Here is a 24,226-nt window from a genome sequence, read left to right as displayed (position 1 = left end):
TAGGGGTTGCATGTAATAATGAAACTAACCAGTGGTGTGTATCCATTTACAAAAAATTTCCTTCACACCCATTTACAAAATATTCTCTTCACATCCATATACAAAAAATAGTTGACTTCAATATGTTTTCAGCTGGGATTTGGGTTCTTGCATGTCTTGGCAGTGTGTCCAGGCTCTTTGCATCTTCCACAATGATAAACCTTCTTATTTTGGAATTGAGATTCTATCCTATTAATCCTTGGCCTTCTGGAGGCCTTTTGGTTATCGGTGGATGCAAGAATGTTTGGGTCAGCATATGACTCACAGTAGGTGTATTAGGCTATGGGCAATCATGTGTTGCAATTGGCCTCATGCTATTTGCATATATTTTCTCCTATGTGGACAATTTGTAACAATCATCTACATAATCATACACACTATGGTGAACTAGTTTGATTGCTGCACAAGCATGTGGACAAGGTATTCCACTCATTTGCCATGCCAAACATGTGCATCTGTGAGAAATCAGATCAACAGCAACATAGATGATGCGTCCCTCATGTATTGTCTGCACCGAAATATGGTCATCACCATAATATGTTGCCTCCATATACGCACCTCTTGTTATTTGTTCCGACAACTTTGATTCAATATTGGGTCCTATACCATTTTTCCAGCTTTTCATCCCCATTTTGCTAGCAACCATCTTCTTGGCCAACTTCTCTTGATGCTCTTGTATCAAAACCGGCAAGGCGTGCTTCCTTTCTTTCAACATCCATGCATTAAAAGACTCAACAAGATTATTGGTGATGTTATCCCATCTTTTAAAAGGAAATTTACTTTGTGCCCATCTATCCACATCCCCATGAGATTCAACCCATTGTGCCAATTGAGGACAAAACAATCTTAAATTTCCCATTGCAACATTAAACTCATTATCATGCCTTGCATATGCAATTCCATCAAGTAAATTAAGTGCATTCTCCTTGTTATTTTCTAAGGTCCGTCTCACACCTCTATTGATTTTCACATACTGCGCACTATAATTTTCTTTCACATGTCGATAGCAAAAAGCATGTCTGTCACCATCAAATACTGTCCTGACAGCACCGATAATAGTATTACTCCGATCTGAGACAATTGTCACTTGTGCTGATCTAGTTATCTCTTTCAGATTCTGTAGATACCAAGTCCATTCATCATTTGTTTCTCCGCTAACAATACCATATGCTAAAGGAAACAACTCATTGTCTGCATCAAATGCACAAGCTGATAATAAAGCCTTTAATAAATTATAGTGCTAAAGGACATATGCTAAAGGACCACTCAAATGACATCCATCTATATAAATAATTGGTCTGCAACCTTCCACAAAGCCTTTAATTGAGCATCCATATGCAATGAATAGCCTCTCAAATCGGTTGCTATCTGAGCCTTCCCATCTTGCAACTTTGTTAGGATCAGTTTCCATTAGTCTCTCACACATTCAAGGGATTACCTTATAAGAATCTTCTACTCGACCATGTAATTCCCTTAGTGCTCTCTTCCTAACCCTATATGCTTGAGTATAGTTCAATTGCACTCCATATTCTTTATACAAGTCCTTTCTAATTTCATTAGGACTCTTGTCAACATTGCACCTCAAGTCATCAATCACAATTGAAGCAGCTAAATTTGACCTTCCTGAGTGAGGTACAATTAAGTTGTCCTGTGTATGATGAATGTGTTCACTTTTGTACGTTCTGATAGTTAAAAACTCAGTATCTTGATGTGCTCCCATTGAATATGCACCCATATACCATGGACAACCATCAACCTTGCACTTCACAATCATCTTTTGTTGATTATTCTTAATGAAAAGGTATGAAAACTTCTGGCATAAGCTGTACTTGTATAATGTTTTTCGGAGAGTAGTGGCATTTGGAAATATTTGTCCTTCTCCAATAATCAAATCCTTCCATTTTGTTGAATTCATTTGTGATGTAGGTGTTGGGATCATTTCAACAGCACAAGGAATTGATTGTGGCTCTCCAATCACATCAAATAAAGTAGGTGGAGACATAGACAATTCATTGACACCTCCAAATGATTGATCAATCCTGCAGAAAATGACAAGTCAGGGTGCATGCATTGACAAGTTGGTAGTAATACAGTAACAACTGACATACTAAGAAATCACAATAACAGTTTTGTTCAACTATACTTACACATCTTGCTCCTCCATTGTATTATCCTTTGTTGCTTCTATGTGGTCCTCATTTTCATTTTCTTGACATACACATGACCACTTTCTTCATTGAACTTTATCAAATGTTCCACCCCATCATCATCTACCAACTCCACAAAAGTTTTTTTATCAAACACAACTGAGAATTTCAGAAGAAATAAGTTGCTTTCTTTTCCAGCAATTGATGATATAATTTCCTTCAATTCTTCATAACTTGTGCCCTCCTTTACATTGGTTGTTCTTACACTACCTCCCACATATCTCATATTATCTTCTCCATCATTTATAAACTTTCCCCCTATGTGAACAAAGCAAAATAGATGTTTTACTAGACGTACTCGCCATCAATAACTTAAACCTGCATCAAGAAGCACGCAACTGTCATTGACAACTTAAGCAGCTACATTGACAAGTGTCGCGGCACACATTGACAACAATTGCGGCCTGATTGACAACACAGTCCCATTTCGTGCTAAGGGTTTCTACCCTGACTAACCTTCATCTTTTTCTTCCTTTGCCACTAAACTAACATCAGAACAGAGGAAAACCACCCAAAAACAACCCAAAAACAGAGCACCCATTATCATTCTACACACCCAACTTAAATCATAACACACACCAACCAAAAACACAGCTTTTCCATTCATTAACTTCTAAATCCTAAACCAAAAACAAAAGCTTTGAAATACCAAAGGCAAAAATGATTTTTTGATTTCCCCTTCCTAAACAAATCCAGAATCTGTTAAGAAAGGTAGGAGAGGAGAGAAAAGAAAGTTTCGCACCTAAAGATTTGTGAAGATTCACACGGAAGCACTTTGGAGTTCAATAATGGTAATGGAGAAGATATTTCATCATCAATAGCCCCTTCTCTCTTTCCCAATGTCTTCTCCCTCAAGCTTATTGCGCGGGAAATCCTCACAGAAGTTCATTCTCCCGTCTTTTTTTTCTGATGGCAGGGGCAGGGCAAAACAGTAATTAGTGGATTCTGAAAATTGCATCTAAGTCCCTTTGGGACTTCAAAAAAATTATCAGATTTCAGGGGACCTATTTGATGTATTTTGTTCTCCATGGGACGTCAATGTCATTTTCCCTACTAAAAACATACAAAGTCTTGTAATAGTACTTCTCACATTGGTTTTCATAATGCGTCGAATAGCAAGTGGAAGTAATTGTTGCATCAACACGTGACAATCATGAGACTTCATCCCTGTCATCTTCAAATCTTGCATTGAAACAAGTTTGCTCAAATTAGAAGAATAACCTTGTGGCACCTTAATGCTATCAAAACCACAGAAACTTCTTTTCTCATTTTTTGATAATGTATGCGTAGCTGGATGTAAATAAGCCCTCTTACCATCTCTTTCTTGTGGGTGAAGGAGTTTTCTTATTCCAATTTTGACCAAGTCTCGTCTTGTATTGATTCCATCCTTAGTCATTCCACTTATATGTAAAAGTGTACTAACAAGGCTCTTACACACATTCTTCTCCACATGTATCACATCTAGAGTATGTCTCACATCAAGACTTTACCAATATGGAAGATCAAAAAAGAAAGATCTTTTTTTTCCATATATTCCTCTCACTGGCAGTCTTCTTCTTTTTACTAAAGACCACATTAATTCCCTTTACCCGTTAATAAACTTCTTCTCTAGTTAATGGTATTAAAGCCATTTGATATTCTTGTGAGCTGTTAAATGCCTTCTTCAACCTAAGGTAAGGGTGGTGCCGACTAAGAAACTGTGACCAAGATAGACCGTCTTCCTTCCATGTTTAGGTTGCATGTAGTGGATGCCTTCTTCGCTTATCGAACATGTTTTATGCCCCTTAACACTATATCTTGACAAATTTCCATATGCCAAAAAATCATTTATCATGGTGAAAATCATGGCCCATAAATTGAAGGTCTCTTGTTTATATGCATCAAACACATCAACACCTTCCTCCCATAATTTCTTCAGATCCTCAATCAAAGGTCTGACTGTTTTGGCCTCGATATCATCAAAGATAGCATGATATACTTTCTTTTCATACATAACCAAGAAGGCAAGTTGTAAATTACGAAAAGCACCGGCCAAGCACTATGTATACTATTAAGATTACCATATGGATTAATTCCGTTCATACAAAGCCCTAGCCAAAGGTTTCTTGGCTTACTACCGAATTAAGGAAATTTTTTATCTATTGTTTTTCATTGAGGAGAATCTGCTGGGTGACGAAACTTTCTATCGCATATTTTCTCATCGAAATGTGATCTCAAGTTCTTTGCTTCTGTAGCATTAGCAAATAGATGCTTAAATCGTGGTATTATTGGAAGATACCACATAACCTTCAAAGGAGAACCTTTGGTCATCTCATTATAATCACCATCATCTTTCTCAACTTTGTATCCTGAAGTCCCACATTTAGGGCACTTATTCAACCCTTTATACTCATTTCTGAATAATATATAGTCATTAGGGCATGCATGTATCTTCTCATATTCTAAACCCATCGGATACAAAATTTTCTTTCCTCATACATTCGTTTTGGAAGTGAATTCCACTTTGGAAGAATATCACTTAGGAGTTCAAGCAATTCTGTGAAACTAGCATCAGTCCAACCATTTTTTGCCTTCAAATTCATCAATTTCAACACAGTTGTCAACCTTGTGTAATTATCTTTACACCCTGGGTATAAAGGCTTCCTTTAATCCCTATGCCATCTTTTAATCCTTCATAGCAAATCATATGGTATTTTGGGCAGCATGGTACCATGGGGGTTTTTAGCCATTTTTCTCGATCCAGATCAATTCCAAAACAACCACTAATCAAAGTAATTAAATCCTTAATGAAAGCCTTAGCTTACCTTAGATGATTACTTAAAGTTAGCTTGATTTCCTCCTCCTTTTTCTCTTCCTTTCTCTTTAACTCAAGTAGCAAAACCTTCCCTCCCCTCTTTTTCCAATTTTGGCTAAATTTCACACTTATAGGGGGAGGGTATTTCTAGACAAATTTTTGGCCTAAGGTTTCCTAATTTGCTCTTGGTGAAATGTTATAATTCCCTTATGTAACATCCTAGATTTTGGGCCCAGAAGTACCAGAATTAGCCTAAAATGGGCAGCCTACCATACCTCTTTTTGCAGGAATTTTAGAAGTTTCCTAAAAGGACGAGAAGATCCCCAGGGACTAAATTGCAAAGTAAGGATTTTCTAAAATCACGAGATAAGAAAGTTAGGGACTCCAATGAACTCGAGGGCTCGAGTATGAGAATTAGAAATAGTTAAGGGCCAAAAGTTATCAGCGAGACGGTTTTTGGGGCTAAACCCGAGTAGGGACCTAACCATAAATTTAAGGAGTTTTGGGTTGGAAAGGATAGTGATGGAAATTATGCCCCCAAATTCTAGAAAAATTCTAAAAAATTCCAAAAAAATACGAGACGAGAGGATTTCTAGGGACTAAATCACAAAGAGTTTTCTAGGGACTAAATCACAAAGAGTTTTCTAAAACTACGAGACAAGCAAGTTAGAGATTCTGATGAAGTCTTGAGGATTTGAATATGGGAATTGAAGGTGATTAAGGGCCAAAGGTCATGCTGGGAACCTCAGCGAGATAATTCTTAAGGCTAAATCCGAGCAGGGACCTAATTATAAATACAAAAATTTATAGGCCAAAAGGGGTAGTTGTCACACCTTACTATCGGATCCATTTAGGGTTTAATCACAACCATTTTAGACCACATTGGATGGTCTTGGGCTCAAAATTTCATGAAAAATGCTAATTTTCAGATTTTTATTGTTCATGAGGTAAAAATCCAGTTTTCTGGCCCAACTTCAAAAATTCATAACTTAATCTAGAAAAATCAAAATGGAGTGGTTCAAAATTCTATTTAAAGCCCTTTAAGTCCTATTTCAAGGAAAAATAAGCTTATGAACCAATCCCATTTGAAAAAGCATCAGGTTTTTGTGAAATTCACCTCTGTCCATTTGGCAAAAATCCTTTTTCCAGATTCTGAACCTTAACTTTGAAAAATCATTAAAAATCATGTAGTTGTCCATTTTTAATGTGCTGCCTTTCAATTTGAAGCTCAGGACGTGAAATTTAAGTATACCAAATTTTGTGCAGGAATTCATTCCGTAACTAAATAAAACATGGCTCTAAACTAACATCCTGCTTAGGGATTACAGCACCAACCATAGATACTTATACATAACCAGATGTCCACAAAAATTTATGGTATGACACCATAATTTAGCCTCCAATCTGCAGCTTGTTCTTGGAAGTTTTAGGCCCTAAAATGTTACATTATATTTGGGGAATGAGATTTTGAGAAATCCCAGTAGCAAGATCAATCAACCAAAACATTACATGCATCAATTACAAGCATTTCAACTTTTTGCCATTAATAGGGAACTACTTTACCTCATACATGTAGCACTCTAACATGCAATAGCCAAGGCACATAAAGCAAGGAGTATAGCTACACAATCATCATCATCATCATCATTTAGTTCAACCACATAATAGCACATGAAATTGCATAGCAATCAATGCAACACTTAACATTAAGGTTAATTAAATCTTACTACCTTAATCCAATGCTCTTTGATTTTCTTGTTCTCCTTTCTTGCTTCCACAAATGCCAAACCCTAACATGGCAATCCATAAAAAAGGCAGAATCATCAACCAATCCACATAAGAATCAATAACATTACTCAAGTAACTCCTAAACCCCTTAAAGCTTCCATCTTTGTTCTTGAATTTTTAGAGTTGGTTTCCATAAACCCTAAAAATTCCCTCTTGACCTTTTCCTACATGGTTTTTCATATAGATTCCAAATATCTACTTGGATTTAACAAAATAAATTTCCTTCTTTAAGTTTCAGCTTGGCTGAACTATTAGAGTTCAAAATCCAAAAATTGTAACTTTGATTCCATGGCTTCCAACACTTGTTCTTTAGGTTTACCCTACACCATTTTTCATTTTGAACACAATGGAAGCCTCAAAACTTTGAAAAACACATCCTAGGGTCTAAATCTTGGTTTGGCTGAAATGGGTCTCAAGCTTCATAACAAAGAAAACACTTCAAAATCAACCTACAACCCCTTGTAACCACTAGGATCTATCATACTTTGAAGTGTTCTAGCAAGATTGAACCATAAAATTTCCTCCCCTACCCCATAAGCATTTCGGCCAGCTCCAAATGAAGAGGGAAAACCAGAAATTTCACCATACAAATCAATAAAACAAAGCAAGGATCATCTTAGAACAACTTACCAAACTTGGATCTTAGTTGGAAGATCAAAGATGCTTGCTTTTGGCTTGATCCCTTCACAAATCACTCTTGCTCTCTCTCTTTTCCTCTAGGCCGAAGTGAGATTAGATTATGGGGGGAGGAAATACTCAATTAATGCTCTCAAAATATCTCATCTACCATATTTAATGAAAGTCCAAGTGTCAATTGCCTAAGCCTCCTTGAAACCTTTCTCTTAATTAACTTAATTCAAAATGTAATTACATTCCAAAGTCAAGATCCTCTCCAATGGTAGCTTGACACTTGGAAAGCTTTAATTACCATCCATTAAAGGCTTGACAAGTGGCGACTTGTGGGCCAAACAAAGTGTAAGACTCCGATTAACACTTTATCGGTGCACTTTTACTCCGGGTTTAACTTCTTTTCTATAATTACAGTGCTCTGGCCTCTATAATTATTTTCTGTCAGATCCATAAATTATTCTCGTCATTTTTATCTTCCCAATTTGCCCTCTTTGTCTCAAATTTAATTTCCCAATAATTAAATAAAAAGGAAAACTATTTTCCTTCTCTTTAGTGATTTTTCCTCTTTCCAAAGGAATTGGGAAAAATCTTGGATACTTGAGGGTCTTCTTTTAATTTCATAATCTCTTATAATTCCTTGGGATATTATAGAAAATTTTCTTGGGATTTTATTCCTTAAAAATATTTATTTGGAATTTTCTAAATAAAGGACCTTAAACTAGCTTAAATCGCCCTTAAATTCCTTTGTAATTTCTCCAAGGGCAATTTGGTCATAAAACTAACTTTATAATCCCATACAATTTTCAAAGAATATTGTCCTTATTTTTTCTTAATTTTTTGAGACTTAGAAATATTTTTCCATAATTATTCTTGACCAATTTTTCTTAATTAGTCAAACTTTTCATAATTGGCTTGGAAAATTATAATAATTATTTTCCACCAAAATTCTTCTATTTCTCCTTGTCATTTTTTACCCTTAATTATTTAGGAATATTCCTATTCCCTAAATGCCATATTACTGGATGTGGCAATAGTGATGGAAAGTACGCCCAAAAATTTTAGAAAAATTTCAAAAAATTCTAAAAAAATAGGGAATAAGGTTTTGAGGCTTGTTTGTGGTTAAAAATAATGAAAATACCCCTAAAGCAAATTGTTAAAATTTCCATGGTTTTGGCTAATTATGAATATTAGCCAAAATTGAATTATTTAAAATACGAGGAGGCCTTAGATAATTGGAGAAAAATTGGAAATAAATACTTGAGGAATTATCACAGGTTTTAAAAATGATTTTGTCCCTAAAAAGTGAAGAAGTTGGCTTTAACATAATTTAAAGTTTATTTATATGCTATCTAAAGAAAGTCAAAATAAAGTGTCTAGAGGTTGGCTCTTGACTTAAGAAAAATTAAAAAAATTTCCTGTGATAAAAAGGTCGTATTGGTACCCAGAGACTGTAACATCCTGATTTTTGGGCTTAGAAGTATCAGAAATAGCCTGAATGAGATAGGCTACCAGACTCCTTTTTAGTAGAGGTCCTAAAGATGAGAAAGGAAGTTAAAGCAGTTTCAGAGACTAAACTGCAAAGTGAAAGTTTTTAAGGGGCTAAAGGGTAATCAAAGTTAGAGGCTCCAGTAAAGTCTCAAAGGCCCAGAAAGAGAAAAGAGGCTAGATACAGACCAAAGGTTAAGTTAGAAGCCTCAAAGAGATGGTTTTATGAGGTTGAGCCTAAGCAGGGGTAAAATCGTAAATTCAGAAAGTTACGGCCATCAGGGGTAAAAATGAAAAGTACTTAGAAAATTCTAAGAAAATCCCAGAAAATGGGAAATAATATTCTAAGGCTCTTTTGTGAAGATAGATGACGAAAATACCCCTGAGGTAACTTAAAAGGAATTTATAAGTTTATGGCTCAATTTGAGATGTAAAGGTAGATTTAATTGTTTGAGTCATAAGGAAACCTCAAAAAATTATAGTAAAATGGGGATGTATGATCTAAGAGACTATAGAAAATTATAAAATTAGTCTCATCCCCAGAAGACCAGCAAAATGGCTTTAAGAATACTTAAAAGCCAGTTGTACCGAAAAAGGGCATTTTAAAGAATGATTTTTAAGTGGGGCTACAGGTTGAGTTATGACCTGAGAAAATTCACAGATTCTCTCTAGAATATGAGGAATTTTATGATATTTTTGGATGAATTTTTGGAGCTCTGGATTGAATAAAATGCTTCAGTCAAATATTAAATAATTTTGTCCCCTAAATAGGAGACAAAACCAAAGAAAATATCTAAGAGCCATCATGACGATGCTGAGTTAGCATGCTGAGTCATCAAGCGTAATCATGACATCGACGAGTCATCATGCTGAGTCATCAAGCGTAATCATGACACCTACGAGTCACCAGAAGATATTTATGGACAACATAAAAATCAGAACACAGTGTGGGAATATTTTAGACAGTCTTTTGTCTACCCGTTGTAGTGAAATCTCTACTGCATGACTCAGTAAGGTCAAGTAGCCTGTCAGCAAAGCTAATTATTTTCATCTATGCTCCTCTAAGATGGCGCCATATGTGTACCTTTTATTGGCCAGAATTTTAAGAAGTTGTCCCTGTGGTACAGGGTAAGTCAGGACCCGAAAAGTATCTGATACGGTACAAGATTGGCTTGGTAGGTGGAGAAATAATTAAGAAAATATTTTTGCATGAATTTTCCATTTATTTTCTCCCTATTTTAATGCCATAAATGATGAAAGGACATGAAAGTGACAAGTGTACGGTTAGATGAGAAAAAGAAAATATTACGTGTATGGCTAGATGGAAGACACATGTACGGTCGGATGCAAGACACATGTGCGGTTGGATTAAAGACATGTGGCTTGATGATGTAAGCATGATGTCATCATGATGAGGTAAGCATGATGTCATAGGACACTTGTCACTGTAAGATCAAAAGAGAAAATGGACAGTCCAGATCGAGCCACGTATTTTTAAGATCAACGGTCTAGATTCAGTCTGCTTTTCTATAAATACCCCCTCCCCTCCCTACCATTTCGTCCAAGCATAAGGAATCCATGGGGAAGCTCTTGCAAAATGGTTTCTAGAGAGAGAAAGAAGAGGGAGAAAGAAAGGCCAAGTGGTTCCAAGCCAGATCAAGCTCTAAAACAAGGTATGTGGTGGTTATAGCACCTGATTTTATGCCTATTTCGGATTAGTTACTGTGCGTATCTGATTATGGAATTTTGCATGCTTAAAGTACACCCTATGAGCTTTAAATCCATAGGTAGAAAACTTCATTTGGATATGTGTACGATTTATGGTGATTTTTCAAAATTAGGGTTTGAAATCTGGAAACAGTGTTGAACTTTTGGAAGAGTTTCGAGTTCCGTGCAGTTCCGGTACTGTTTTACATAGAATTGGTTCCTGAAACTATTTTTCCCTTAAATTTAACTTAAGGATATTTCAGTGAGACTTGGAACCACTCAATTTATATTTTTTTAGAATTAATTATGAATTTTCAAAGTTGAGCAAAAATTCTGGAAATTCTGCGTGAACAGTACCCGCGAAGCAAAATTTCCAGATTTGGTATTCTTGAATCTAAGGCCATCTAGAGTGGTCCTAATTGATAAGAAATGGATATTAAGGATGGGAAATGATAAGATTTATGTTAGAAAAGTTGGAAAGAAAACCCTAAGACTAAGAGAAAGGGTTGAGGTTCAAGAAAGCTAGTCTTGAACTTTATGTAATCTAGTGGTCCTAATGGATTGTATGATCAATGTGACTATGTTTAGGACCTTTGGAACATCCAAGAGGATGTTTGGTGATATTGACCAAATGTCCACAAGGTTGGAAAGACAAGGGAATCAAAGGAAAAGCAAAGGGAAAGCCATGTTACAAGGTAGTGAACTTACCTATACTGTGTGCTTGATATGTATGCTTGCATGATGTGATTGTGTTGCCATGATGTGACTAAGCTATGATGAAATGTTTGCAAAGTTATGTTTGCAAGTTTATGTTATGTTTTGCCTTGGCAATATGTTATGGAAGCATGAAATGCTTTAGCTTACTTTCCATGGCATTCATGTGTTAATGTTATAACATGTCATGCATGTGCATTATGTCTTGCATGCTTATGGGTAGTGTTTGCTACTGAGATTCTCCCGAATCTCACCCCTCCTTAACCAACCATTTAGGTCAATCAATGATGGGCAATAATGGCATGAGAAGCAAGGAGAAGTAAGCAGAGAATTATTCTTGTTAATGGATGAGACTGTTGATAAATGTATAATTCTACTATTTTGTAAACTATGTTATGGATGCCAATGATGCCATGTATTTAATTATAATGTTTATGGCATAAATAGAAATGTATGAGAATGAATAGAAAAGAGTAACCCCAAGTTATGTATGTCAAAGAAATAAAAAGAATTAAAGTAAAGAGATGTTAAGGGATAAAACGTAGGTCCTGGAGTAGTGAGTTTGTAGCTCCAGTTTGACCTAGCAAATGAATGAGTTTAGCCACAAAATTTGGCCCACTTATAGTACACATCCCAATATTTAAAATGAGAGGTAGATCACCTCAATTGGACGTGTACATAAGGAGATACGAATTTTCAAAGTTGAGGCACATAATCTCAAAGTTTCAGATTTTACCAAATGAACAGTAACTTTTTCAAAGGAAATTGAGCTCGAATTTCAAGGCAATCAGTTCAGAAACTATTTTTTCTCAAAATTTTATCCAAAGAGCTTTCTGTAAAACTTAGAATCACTCAATTTCAATTTTTCTACAATTAGTTATGAATTTTCGAAGTTTGTCACATTTTAAGGTGACAATGAATAGTAACCCGTAAATGAAAATTTTCAAACTTGATTTTTCATCAATTGTAGCCTTTAAAAGTGATTCCAAATGCTTCCACAAGGAAAGTTAATTGATTTAAACATAAGGTGTTACAGAGACAGATTCTAAAAGTCATAGACCGATAGAGAGAATTCAGTCAAGTTTACTCTAAAATAAATATTATTAAATATTTTAATGAAAGAACAAAGGGAAGAGCATCTGATGAAGCCTTAGTCGCTATGGGCTCTCAAAAACAATTAGTTCTGGATAGGAATGCACTATAGAGGCATGATCAGGGTTTTGTTCACTTTAAGGAGCCTGATTTGTTCCTATGCAATCTTAGTAACAAAACCGTGCGAAAAGATAAAATTGGGAGGATTTTAAAACTGAATTAAATTCCAATGAAATCCAAAAGGAAGTAGAAAAGTCTTTTTGGTCCTTTCTTTTAGTGAATTAAAACAGTTGTGAAGAAAACAATCAAAAGGATAAGTTGTAAACTTAATTGATAATATACCCCTTAGAGAATTGATTAAGCCTTCATCACTTCAAAATGTGTTGGGAGTTTACTTTAAAACCAATCATAGCTAGTTTAGAAAACCTTCCAAACTTAGATAAATTAGTATGTTAATGAAACCTTTGACCTAAAGACTCACAACAAAACTAACCACCCTCATGAATGAACACTTGGTGAAACTAATGCAATGGTAACAACAACTTGAATACAATAACCAATTATGCTAGAAGATACCATAATTAATCAAAACTGAACTTGGATTGAAACCAATCAAATTCATAAGAGTAAATGTAAAATTCTCATTACAAAACGAATACCAAGGCATAAGTTCTCAGAATCCACTCCAAAATAACAAGATAATAACATTAAAGTTTAGCTTTAATAACAACACAGAATTTCTAACCAAGGACAACTGAAATGTTATTAAAGTAATGGAAAGATGAAGTAAGACTCCCCAAATTAAGTCCTAAGCTTAGGCCCTCATCAAAACTCCTTAGGGCAAAATGTTCTAGCCTCTCATGACCTTAGAAACAGCTCCTCCAAGCTTTGAAATCACAGCACCAGCCATAACAGATGAAGGTGGATGATGGATGTTGCAGAAAACTGATAGAATGAGGTGGGAAAAGAAGTGAAAATTGGTGGTAATCAATAGGAGAATCCCAAGAACCCTTGGAGAACCCTATGAGACGAAAATAGGAGTGTCTGGACAGTGAATGGCAGCTGGCTCACTTGGTATATTTCCCAAAATCGCAATCTAAGGTTTAAAACCTGATTCTGTGTCAGCATCTTTTTCGTCGCGACCAAACATACATTTCGTCGTGACTTTATGGTCAAAATGAACAGCTGCATTTAGTTGGGCCTTTTTTGGAATTCCTGCAATCTGTTGGGCCTTAACTGCAATTTCCTCGAACTTGGGTCCTTTAGAGATATTTTTAACTCGACCCTTGACCTGAAAATCAAATTAAGCACTTGTAATATCTAATTCAATTTCGTAAATTATGATTAATTAAAATGATACACAAATTGACAGTTTTGCCCCTATAAAGTGCTTAATAAGAAATCAAAACCACATTTATAGATTACTACAATTCATATCAAAACATGCATTTTAAACCAATTAATTCCTCTAAAAACATGCAATTGGACATGAATTAATACAGTAATACTTGGTCAAACCAACTCCCTCACACTTAGACATTTGCACTTTTCAGTAAAATAAAAAGAGAAAAAGCAAGAGTTGTGAAAAGACTAGAGTCGGGCATAAACGATAACAAGTGCTCCTCACAACCAATCAAGCGTACATCAAAGACCAATAGTAACTCAACTAACCCATGGGATGAAAGTAACAAATGAAATAGTAGTACTTTTTTACAAGCAAAAATAGTAAGAAAAACCATGCAAACTGTTTAACCGAAACAACCAATCAACCAAAGGGAATAAGCATCGGAGATCACTCAAAGGATAAAAGTGTGTCGCTCAACTCACCTTAATTGGGTCATTTTCTCTCAAATCCACTTGACAAAACAAACTACCATACGCTTGTAATGGTTCTACTATCTCCACTAAGAATGCAACTATGTACTGGATCAAAAGGACTTTAAGGGGTGTAATAATGAATGAAGGCTATGTACTGGAATGAATGATAGAATGAAATAAAATAAGTACCAATATCCAAAATTGATTTCCAACTAGCTTTTCATTGAAATTCTTGAAGCACAAAACTTTAACCTTCAACCCACCAAGGAATTTGCCTTATTCAAAATTTTTATTCTAAGGATCCCTTATATATATATTTTTGTTTTTTCTTTGAATCTAAACATTTTGGCAATTCTAAACCTAAGAAGATAAAGCATAACATCACAGATGCAATAGTGAAAAGTGTAGTTAGGACTTTGAATAAATGATTGAGCTCAAAATATTAGTTTCTTTTCATATCATTATTCATGATTTTGTCATACTTTCTGGTCCTTTTAAGTGAAAATTGTGCTTAACTGAGATTTATGGTTCTTACTTTGAGTTAGTGTCATTTTGAGGATTAAATTGTCATAATTGGTTGTTAATTGGATTCAATTAACTTCTAGGACAATTGATACTTCAATTTGTTATTTTTTATTGTAGGACACTAAAGATTTGGGGCCAGAATTGAAGAAACCAAGGCAAAAGAAGCAAGAGAAGATCCTCTGCCTAAGTTCGCCGCGGCCAACATATCACTTCGCCGCGGCGAAAACCCTTCCGTGAAGACAGGTCTCTGCCATGTTTCACCGCGGCGAACATATTCTTCGCCGCGGCGAACCTCTCGAAGCAGCAATTCTCAGACCCGACCATTTCGGGAAATTTTGACCTACCCATCCCCATAAACCGACCCATGCACGTAAGTTTCGGGTTAGAAACCCTATTTTAGGTATGATGACAAGAGATGACCATCATTCAGCCACCACCTACGTATCTTTCATCCTCTTCTCTCATTTCCACCTCAGAAACCCTAATCCCATTTCCATTTCTTCCATCTGCTGCTACCATGGCTGAAGAACAATATCTGGTTGGAGTTGATTCAAGAGTTATGACTAGCTAAGCTTCTCAACTCTTGAATATGGTGGAAGAAGCATGAGTTCACAAAGCTTCAAAGGGGAGTTAGCTTCATCTATAAGTTCTAGTTCTTTGTTTATGAATTTCTAGGTCTTAGGATTTGTAAATTTGGGCTGAACTATTTGATTATGGTTGTAATCAATTCTGGATGATTGTCTTGTGTATTGGATTATTAGTGTTGAATTTGAGCTTCAATACATGTGGTTACATGTATGTTTTTATGCAACTCTTTTGATACCCTCTGTCTTGCATGGTAATGTGAGATTGTTGAGTTGATCTGGGCTTGCATTTAACCTAGTGCATTAATTAATCTTAATACACACACTAAGTGAGCTTAATAGGATCTTATGAAATGGGTACCATTGATTAAGATCCTAGACTTAAAGAGTTCTTTAAGGTTTTTCATTTAGAAAACTTGGTGATTTCTACTCCCATACTTATTTTGAACTATGATTGCTTCAAAGCTATATTCAAGAGATTACATATCATTAACTTCACTTCATTACTACTATCTAGAAAAATCCAAAAACATAGTCACTTAGATTTGAATTAATTGCATTTAGTTTTAGCATTTCATTAATGGATAAAAACACCAAAAACCCCTTTTTCATTACTCTGCATAGCATTAATCTAACTTAGACATCTAATTTAGGCTCCCAAAAGAGAACGACCCGAGTTTGCACTACTGCATAGCTTGGATAATTTTTGAGCGAGAACCTCTAAGCGAACGACAAGAAAAGGCTCTCTTTCAAGTGGCGCCGTTGCCGGGGAGCCAAGAAATTGGTTCTCTAGGTTAGCTTGTGCTATTTGATTGACTTTTGAGGTTTTTGATCTTTATGGGTAGCATTTAGGGTAGTTTAGTTGCATATTTGTTCATAGTATAGGTTTTCATCTTGCATAGCATCAAAATTTTTGGAAATACAAACAAATATACTGATTTTCTTGATTTTCAGCATTTCTCACGTTGCATCAGTGAAGTCCAGTGTCTGATAAGCATACTGCCCACTTTCGCCGCGGCCAACATTACCTTTCGCCGCGGCCAACTTTTCGAATTACTGAAGAAATTCCCTCGGGATACTTTCGCCGCGGCCAACTCTTTGAAAAACCGAAGAAATTTCTCTCGGGATACTTTCGCCGCGGCCAACCCCTGTTTTCGCCGCGGCCAACTCCCGATTTCAGACATCTGGTCTTCTCTGCCATCTTTCGCCGCGGCCAACCCCTGATTTCGCCGCGGCCAACTTCTCTGAAAGTTTTTAACACTTGCATTCAGCTTCTTTATCTGTGCATACTTACTCATACCCCACCCATACATACTCATACTCATCCATACATACTAATACTCATCCATATACTTTCATACTCACACCTTACACTTGCATCCATCACATTGCATACTTTTATTTGACTTTGTGTGCTGCAAGTCGATTTTGTTACTTTTTCTCTTGTGATACTTATTTTGCATGCCACGAAAAACCAAGCTTGTGCCCTATAACCCTGAGATTGAGAGAAGACTCACAGAGATAAGAAGAGAGAAAAGAGTCGGAGGGACAAGTGAGTTGGTGATCGAGCAAGAGAATATTTCAGTGGAATCTAGCCTATCCAGTAGTGAGAGTGAACCTACTGACCAAGAGATAATGGCTGATTTACCACAAAACCAACCTCATCCTAACCCCAATGCCAACCAAGTAAGGAATGGAGGCAATGGAGGAAATGGTGAGCAAGAGAGAGTGGGAGAAAATAATGGGAACCCTAGAAGAAGAACAATTAGGGAAGCCACCACATCTGATGTTAACTTTGACCCATTTACTGCTGCATGTCCAAATTTTGAAGTTAATTTTGAGATTAAGGGTTTATTGATTAACTCTCTTCCTAAATTTCATGGCTTGACAGGAGAAGACCCATACCTCCATTTGCAATCTCTTTCCATGATTTGTCAGAGTATGAAGCCTGTGGGAGCATCGTTGGACCAAGTGCTATGGAAGGTTTTTCATCTATCCTTGGAAGGCAAGGCTAGGGAGTGGTACATGAGCCTTCCAAGACATGTAGCTGATGCATACCATAGCTGGGGGAACTTAAGGAAGGCATTTTTGGAGAAATACTTTCTGGCTTCTCGGACTTCATCAATGAGGAAGGAGATTTATTCTGCCAAGCAAGACTACGATGAATCCCTCTATGATTATTGGAATAGATTTCAGGACCTACTTTCAAGATGCCCACATCATCAAATTCCGGATGAGCAACTGGTGCAGTACTTCTATGATGGGTTGAAGAACCAAGAGAAGGGTATGTTGGATGCTGCATCGGGAGGATCTTTAATAGACTCTACTGCTGCAGAAGCTTGGGATTTGATAAAGAAGATGGCTCTGAATCATCAACAACATGGGGTGAGAGATACAAAAGGAGTACATGAGATGGGAGCTGCTTCGGTGCACAACAGAAGAATGGACGCTTTGGAATCAAAGGTAGATTCTTTGGGAAGCCAAGTGACATCTCAACTATCTTTGATCACTGCTGAATTGAAGAATATGAGTGTGCATCGCCCATCCACTCCTATGGACATTACAGCGCCTAGTTGTGACACATGTGGATCAGTCATGCATATATCTAGCGTTTGTCCGGGCCGTTATGAGGAAGTGTCTGCAGTCTTCCAAGGCCGCCCAAATCAAAAATGGGACCCCTACTCCAACACTTACAATGAGGGATGGAAATCAAACCCTCGATTGGGCTGGAGGAATGATGATAGTAGACCTCCAAATAGATTTCAGAAGAGTGGAGGAGCTGGTCCATCTTCAAACCAGTTCCAAAACCAGTCTCAAGCCCTTGCGGTCCCACCTAAGGATGAAACGAATCAACTTCTACAGAATATGATGGCTTTAATGAAGGAAGAAAGGGCTGCCAATGCTACTCAGTTCAACTCCTTAGCTTCACTAATTCAACAAGATTCATCCAAGAATGATGCTCGATTTAGTGCTTTGGAAAAGAGAATGGAGCAATGGGAGACTAAATCTGAGAACATGAACTCCTATGTAACTCAGTTATCCAATAACATGAGTGAGCAACAAGCTAGAAGCAGTGGCACCATTCCTTCCAATACCGTCATAAACCCAAAGGGTTTGAATGCAATCACGCTACGAAGTGGGAAGCAAGTAAGATTCAGTGAAGAGGAAGAGGAATCAGTTGATGAGGAGATTGAGTGTGATAAGCCTCTTCCTAAACATTCAAGAGTTAAGAATTCTGAGAGTGCAAAAGAGAGAGAATTGCTAGATGAAAAGAAGTCAACTCTTCTAAGTAGCAAAGGAGCAAAATCTGAGAGTAATTATGAGGAAGCAGCATCAAAGGAGCATGATGGGTCATCTAAGCATGGAGAGGGTAAGCTGAATGATAAAGAGGTAAATCTCAAAGACCTTCCTTTTCCTAATTCATACTTGATAAGCAAAAGAAAGACTGAAACTAAATTTGAAAAAGATGTTATTGATTTGTTCAGTAGAGTGGAAGTTAATATTCCTTTGCTTGATCTTGTTAAGAGAGTGCCTGCTTATGCTAAATACCTTAAAGACCTATGTACCCATAAGAGAGAGTTTAGACCAAATGAAAGAGTCCAAGTGAGCTCCAATGTGTCTGCCCTGTTTAAGCCTCAAATCCCTGTGAAATGCCAGGACCCTGGATCCTTCACCATCCCTTGCACAATAGGAAAAGTTTCTATAAGGGGAGCCTTACTAGATCTAGGAGCAGCTATTAATGTGATGCCTAAGTCTGTATACACTTCACTAGGAGTCAAGACGCTTAAGTCTACCACTGTAGTACTCCAGTTGGCTGATAGAAGTATTAGGTATCCGGAAGGCATCATAGAGGATATTTTGGTTCAGGTTAAGGATTTGGTCTTTCCTGCTGATTTTTATGTACTTGATATGTCCTCTGAGCTTGTCCATGACACCACACTGATTCTTGGTAGACCCTTCTTGAGGACTGCTAACACTATGATTAGCATGAAAGAAGGTACCATCACTATGGAAGTAGGAGATCATAAGGTTTGTTTTAACATGTATGAAGCAATGAAGCATCCTTATGAAGACTATTCTCTCTTGGGTGTAAATATGATTGATGTTGCTATTGATGATGGCTGTTCTGAGTTTGAATTGCTAGATGATTCCTCTAGTTCTGAACTTTATTCAGTTATTTCTGATGATGAGGATGACACTATTTCTTCTTTTTCATCCCTTTACTCTACACCTTCTTCTTGCTCATGTGGTGATAAAGATACATGCCTTGATTGCACTGTGTTTAATTGTATGCTCTCCCTCCCACATGCATTCTCTATTTCCTCCCTTGACCCCAATTTAGACTTTGATCCCTCTATTGTCAGCGATAATTCCCTTGGGGAAAGGTTTTCTGTTGCTATTTCAGATATGGAGGACGAAGTCATGGAAGAGATTCCCTCTAAGGCAGTTGCTGTAGATCAACTACAAGTTGGTTCAACGCTTGGAGAGGAAGCTATCTGCAAGGTTGAGGAATTTTCTCTGATTGAAGGAAAGGGGAGTAATCTTTTCTCTCTTGAACTTCATAATTTGATTCCATCTATTGTGCAACCACCTACTCTTGAGTTGAAACCCCTGCCCCCTACTGTGAAATATGCTTTTCTAGAGTCTGATGAGCGATTACCGGTCATTATAGCTAACTCCCTATCTAAGGTTGAGGAAGAAAGACTCCTTACTGTTTTGAGAGAGCATAAGAGGGCTATTGGGTGGACTTTAGCGGACATTCCTGGAATTAGTCCAGCCATTTGCACACATAGAATCTTGCTTAGTGAAGGTTCAAAATCAGTGAGACAACCCCAGAGAAGACTAAACCCCCTGATTCTTGATGTGGTTAAAAAGGAAATTACCAAACTTCTAAGTGCTGGGATCATCTATCCCATATCTGATAGTGAGTGGGTTAGTCCAATACATGTAGTGCCAAAAAAGAGTGGGGTTACTGTTATTAGAAATGATAGGGATGAGCTTATTCCTACAAGAGTGCAGAATTCCTGGCGTGTGTGCATAGATTATAGAAAACTCAATGATGCCACACGGAAAGATCATTTCCCTCTTCCTTTCATAGACCAGATGCTTGAGAGACTTGCAGGCAAATCTCATTACTGTTTTCTAGATGGTTTCTCTGGGTACTTTCAAGTACCTATTGCACCGGAGGACCAAGATAAAACCACTTTTACATGCCCTTTTGGTACCTTCGCCTATCGTAGGATGCCTTTTGGGTTATGTAATGCTCCAGGGACTTTCCAACGTTGTATGATGGCTATATTTTGTGAATTTTTAGAGGAATGTATGGAAGTCTTTATGGATGATTTTACTGTTTATGGTGGTTCTTTTGATGATTGTCTTGCTAGTCTTGAAAAGGTTTTGAAAAGATGCATTGAAAAGAATTTGATTTTGAACTTTGAAAAGTGCCATTTTATGGTCAATGAGGGGATAGTTCTAGGACATTTGATTTCTAAAAAGGGAATTGAAGTTGATAAAGCTAAGATTGAGGTTATATCTTCTTTGCCTTATCCTGCCTGTGTTAAAGATATTAGATCATTTTTGGGTCATGCGGGATTCTATAGGCGGTTTATAAAAGATTTTAGCAAGATTGCTTTACCTCTCTCAAAGCTTTTACAAAAAGATGTGAAATTTGATTTCGATGATTCTTGTAAAGTTGCCTTTGGTGAATTGAAATCTAAACTCATTTCTCCTCCTATTCTTGTTGCACCCAACTGGACCATGCCCTTTGAAATTTCATGTGACGCTTCTAATTTTGCTGTAGGAGCTATGTTAGGCCAGAGGGAGGAGAAGCTCTCAAGAGTCATTGCCTATGCTTCGAAAACACTGGATGCAGCTCAAGTCAACTATACCATAACAGAAAAAGAGCTATTTGCAGTTGTTTTCGCTTTAGAGAAGTTTAGACCTTACTTGTTAAATTCTCATGTGACTGTTTTTACTGATCATGCAGCTGTTCGCTATCTTCTTAAGAAACCACAATCGAAGCCACGATTGATTAGGTGGACATTACTTCTTCAGGAATTTGACATTGAAATCAAGGATAGAGCCGGGGCTGAGAACCATGTAGCCGATCACTTAAGTAGGCTACCTGATGATACACGGGGAGTAGACTCTTCTGAACTCACCTGTGATTCCTTTCCTGATTCAGTATTATGTGCTCTAGCTGTTAAAGAGCCTTGGTATGCGCATATTGTTAATTATCTTATAACCGGACTCACCCCCCCTTTCATGTCTAAATTTCAGGCACAAAAACTTCAAAGCGAATCGAGGCACTACATCTGGGATGCCCCTCACTTATGGCGGATATGTAGTGACCAAGTTATCAGAAAGTGTGTGCCTAGTGAAGAGTTTGAGTCTGTCATTACAGCTTGCCATTCAATGGTTTGTGGTGGTCATTTCAGTGCAAGGAGAACATCTAGGAAAATTCTAGATTCTGGTTTTTACTGGCCAACCCTTTTTAAAGATTCTTATGATTTTTGTCGGTCCTGTGACAAATGTCAACGTTTTGGGGGGTTAGGTAAAAGACATGAAATGCCTCAACAACCTTTACTGTTTTGCGAAATTTTTGATGTTTGGGGGATTGATTTCATGGGTCCCTTTCCTCCGTCCTTTGGTTTTATATACATTCTTCTGGCTGTTGATTATGTTTCCAAATGGATAGAGGCTGTACCTACTAGAAAAGATGATGCCCAAGCGGTTTCTAAGTTTCTTAAGTCCAACATTTTCTGTAGGTTTGGGATTCCAAGGGCTGTGGTTAGTGATAGAGGTACCCATTTTTGTAATAAAGTGGTAGATAACTTGTTTTCTAAATTTGGTGTCACCCACAAAGTCTCCACTGCATATCACCCCCAAACCAATGGCCAAGCTGAAGTGTCCAATCGAGAAGTGAAACAAGTGCTGGAGAAGATAGTCAAACCATCCAAGAAAGATTGGAGCCTAAGATTAGAGGAAGCATTGTGGGCCTACAGAACTGCCTATAAGTCGCCAATTGGAATGTCTCCTTATCGTTTAGTCTTTGGCAAAGCATGCCATCTACCAGTAGAGTTGGAGCATAAGGCATATTGGGCAGTCAAACAATGCAACATGGATTTACAATCTTCTGGGGTGGAGAGGAAGTTGCAGCTGCAAGAGCTTGAGGAACTGAGATTGGAGGCTTATGAGAGCGCTAGACTTTACAAGAGAAGACAAAATTGGTGCATGATAAGGGTCTCCTACGGAAGAACTTCAAGGTGGGAGACAAAGTGCTGATGTTTAAGGCCAGATTCAAATTTAAGCAAGGAAAGTTCAACACCCGTTGGGATGGGCCTTACACAGTCACAAAGGTGCATAATTTTGGAATGGTGGAGCTTCTCGATGAGAAAACTGGAGCAAACCTTAAAGTTAATGGCCATCAGTTGAAGCTCTACCATGAGAACCAGAAACCCCCTTAGCTCCCTGGTAGTTTCTTTCCTTCACTCATTTACATGCTTTTGCTTAATTGTTAATCTTGTTATGTTGCATGTGTTGTATGTTGAATGAGTGTGGGGGAGAAACTCCCTTCAGTAGGAAAGTAGAGTAGTTATAGCTAATTTCAATAAGACTCCCCTGATAGTTTTTGATCTCTCTCCTATCTTGTTTCATGCCTGATGAATTGGTGTTTTTAAGTGAATTATATGATTCAATTTGATTGAGGAATTTTATCTGTGGTATACTGCCTATTCATGGATTTGTTGAACACCTCTTGATCTCTTTTGAGGCATTTTCTAAAGTTTTTGAAATATCCAGCCTTGTCTGTTGTTGGTTGTTGTGTTTATCTGGGTTTAAGTGTTTTGTTTACTCTGTGCGTTCTGTGGTGCTTCGCCGCGGCGAAGTTCGTCCGTCCCTGTGTGTTTCCTCTCGGGACTGTTTCGCCGCGGCGAACTTATGTTTGGCCGCGGCGAAACGTCTTTCTTCCGTTGTGTTTCTTCTCGGGCATGTTCGCCGCGGCGAACTTATGTTTCGCCGCGGCGAACGTGCCGTTTCTGCGGTGAAGCGTTTCGACTTTTGCTGATTTTCCGTTTGTTTTTCCCATTTTGCCCCCAATTTTAGCCTCCCTTCCCCCTTCCTTTCAACCCATTTTGGTCTTTTCACTGCCCCATCCCATTAAACCCCATTCATTCCCCCTCTAATTTCAAAACCGTCTCCCCCCACTCTCTCAAACCGTCGGCACCCTCATATTCCCCTCCCTTCCCCCTGCTCTTCTCCTTTAGAACCGTCGCACGCCCCCTGCTCTTCTTATTTTCCAGTCGGCGCTCTCCCACCCCAGCTTGGTCTGCGTTTCGTTCGCGTGTGCGTCTTCGCGCGTGTGTGTGTTCCTCTCTGCCGCCGTTCGTGTTCCTTCTCCCCCCTTCTTGGTATGTTCTTCCTTTTCCCTTGTTCTTTCCTTTAGTTTAGTTTAGTTTAGTGGTTTATTAGGTTATTTGTTATGGTTTTTGCTATTGGATTAGTTTGTGGTTAGTGTAGTTGCGTGGCCTGTAGGTTACCTAATGATTCATAGTGCATTGTCTTTTTAATTACTGTATTTGCTTAATTTTGAAAATTTTTAGTCCTCTGAAAACCTATGAATCATTAACTAACCATTTGCCACTGTTAGGTTTTAATTTTGTTCATTTCTGTGTTGTTTAGGTTAGGTCTTTTTGTTGTGATTGGTGTTCTTTCTGTTTGTTGCTTCAGGATATGCCTCGCACCAAAAACCCAAACCCTGAACCTTTACCCGTGTCTGAGTCTGAGTCTGACTCTGAGGGACCCATAACCTATGATTCCATCTATAGGGTAGTGGACAAGCGCCC

The 24,226-nt window shown here is 37.6% G+C and overlaps 1 protein-coding gene across 1 annotated transcript; it reads right to left on the bottom strand.

Annotated features, from left to right (window-relative positions):
* Nucleotides 1–373: 373 nt before the first annotated feature.
* On the bottom strand, nt 374–1,450 carry LOC114754172 (uncharacterized). The gene is made up of 2 exons (XM_028942938.1): nt 1,345–1,450; nt 374–1,248 (listed from the first exon to the last, which is right to left on the bottom strand). Exons 1-2 carry the CDS (start codon nt 1,448–1,450, stop codon nt 374–376), a joined length of 981 nt encoding a protein of 326 aa, XP_028798771.1.
* Nucleotides 1,451–24,226: the final 22,776 nt, after the last annotated feature.

This window comes from Neltuma alba, unplaced genomic scaffold (genome assembly GCF_004799145.2).
Source record: "Neltuma alba isolate B1F8T4 unplaced genomic scaffold, ASM479914v2 tig00010093_pilon, whole genome shotgun sequence".
Lineage (NCBI taxonomy): Eukaryota > Viridiplantae > Streptophyta > Magnoliopsida > Fabales > Fabaceae > Neltuma > Neltuma alba.
The sequence above is the reverse complement of the archived record's forward strand: the minus strand, read 5'-3'. Positions and strand labels throughout refer to the sequence as shown.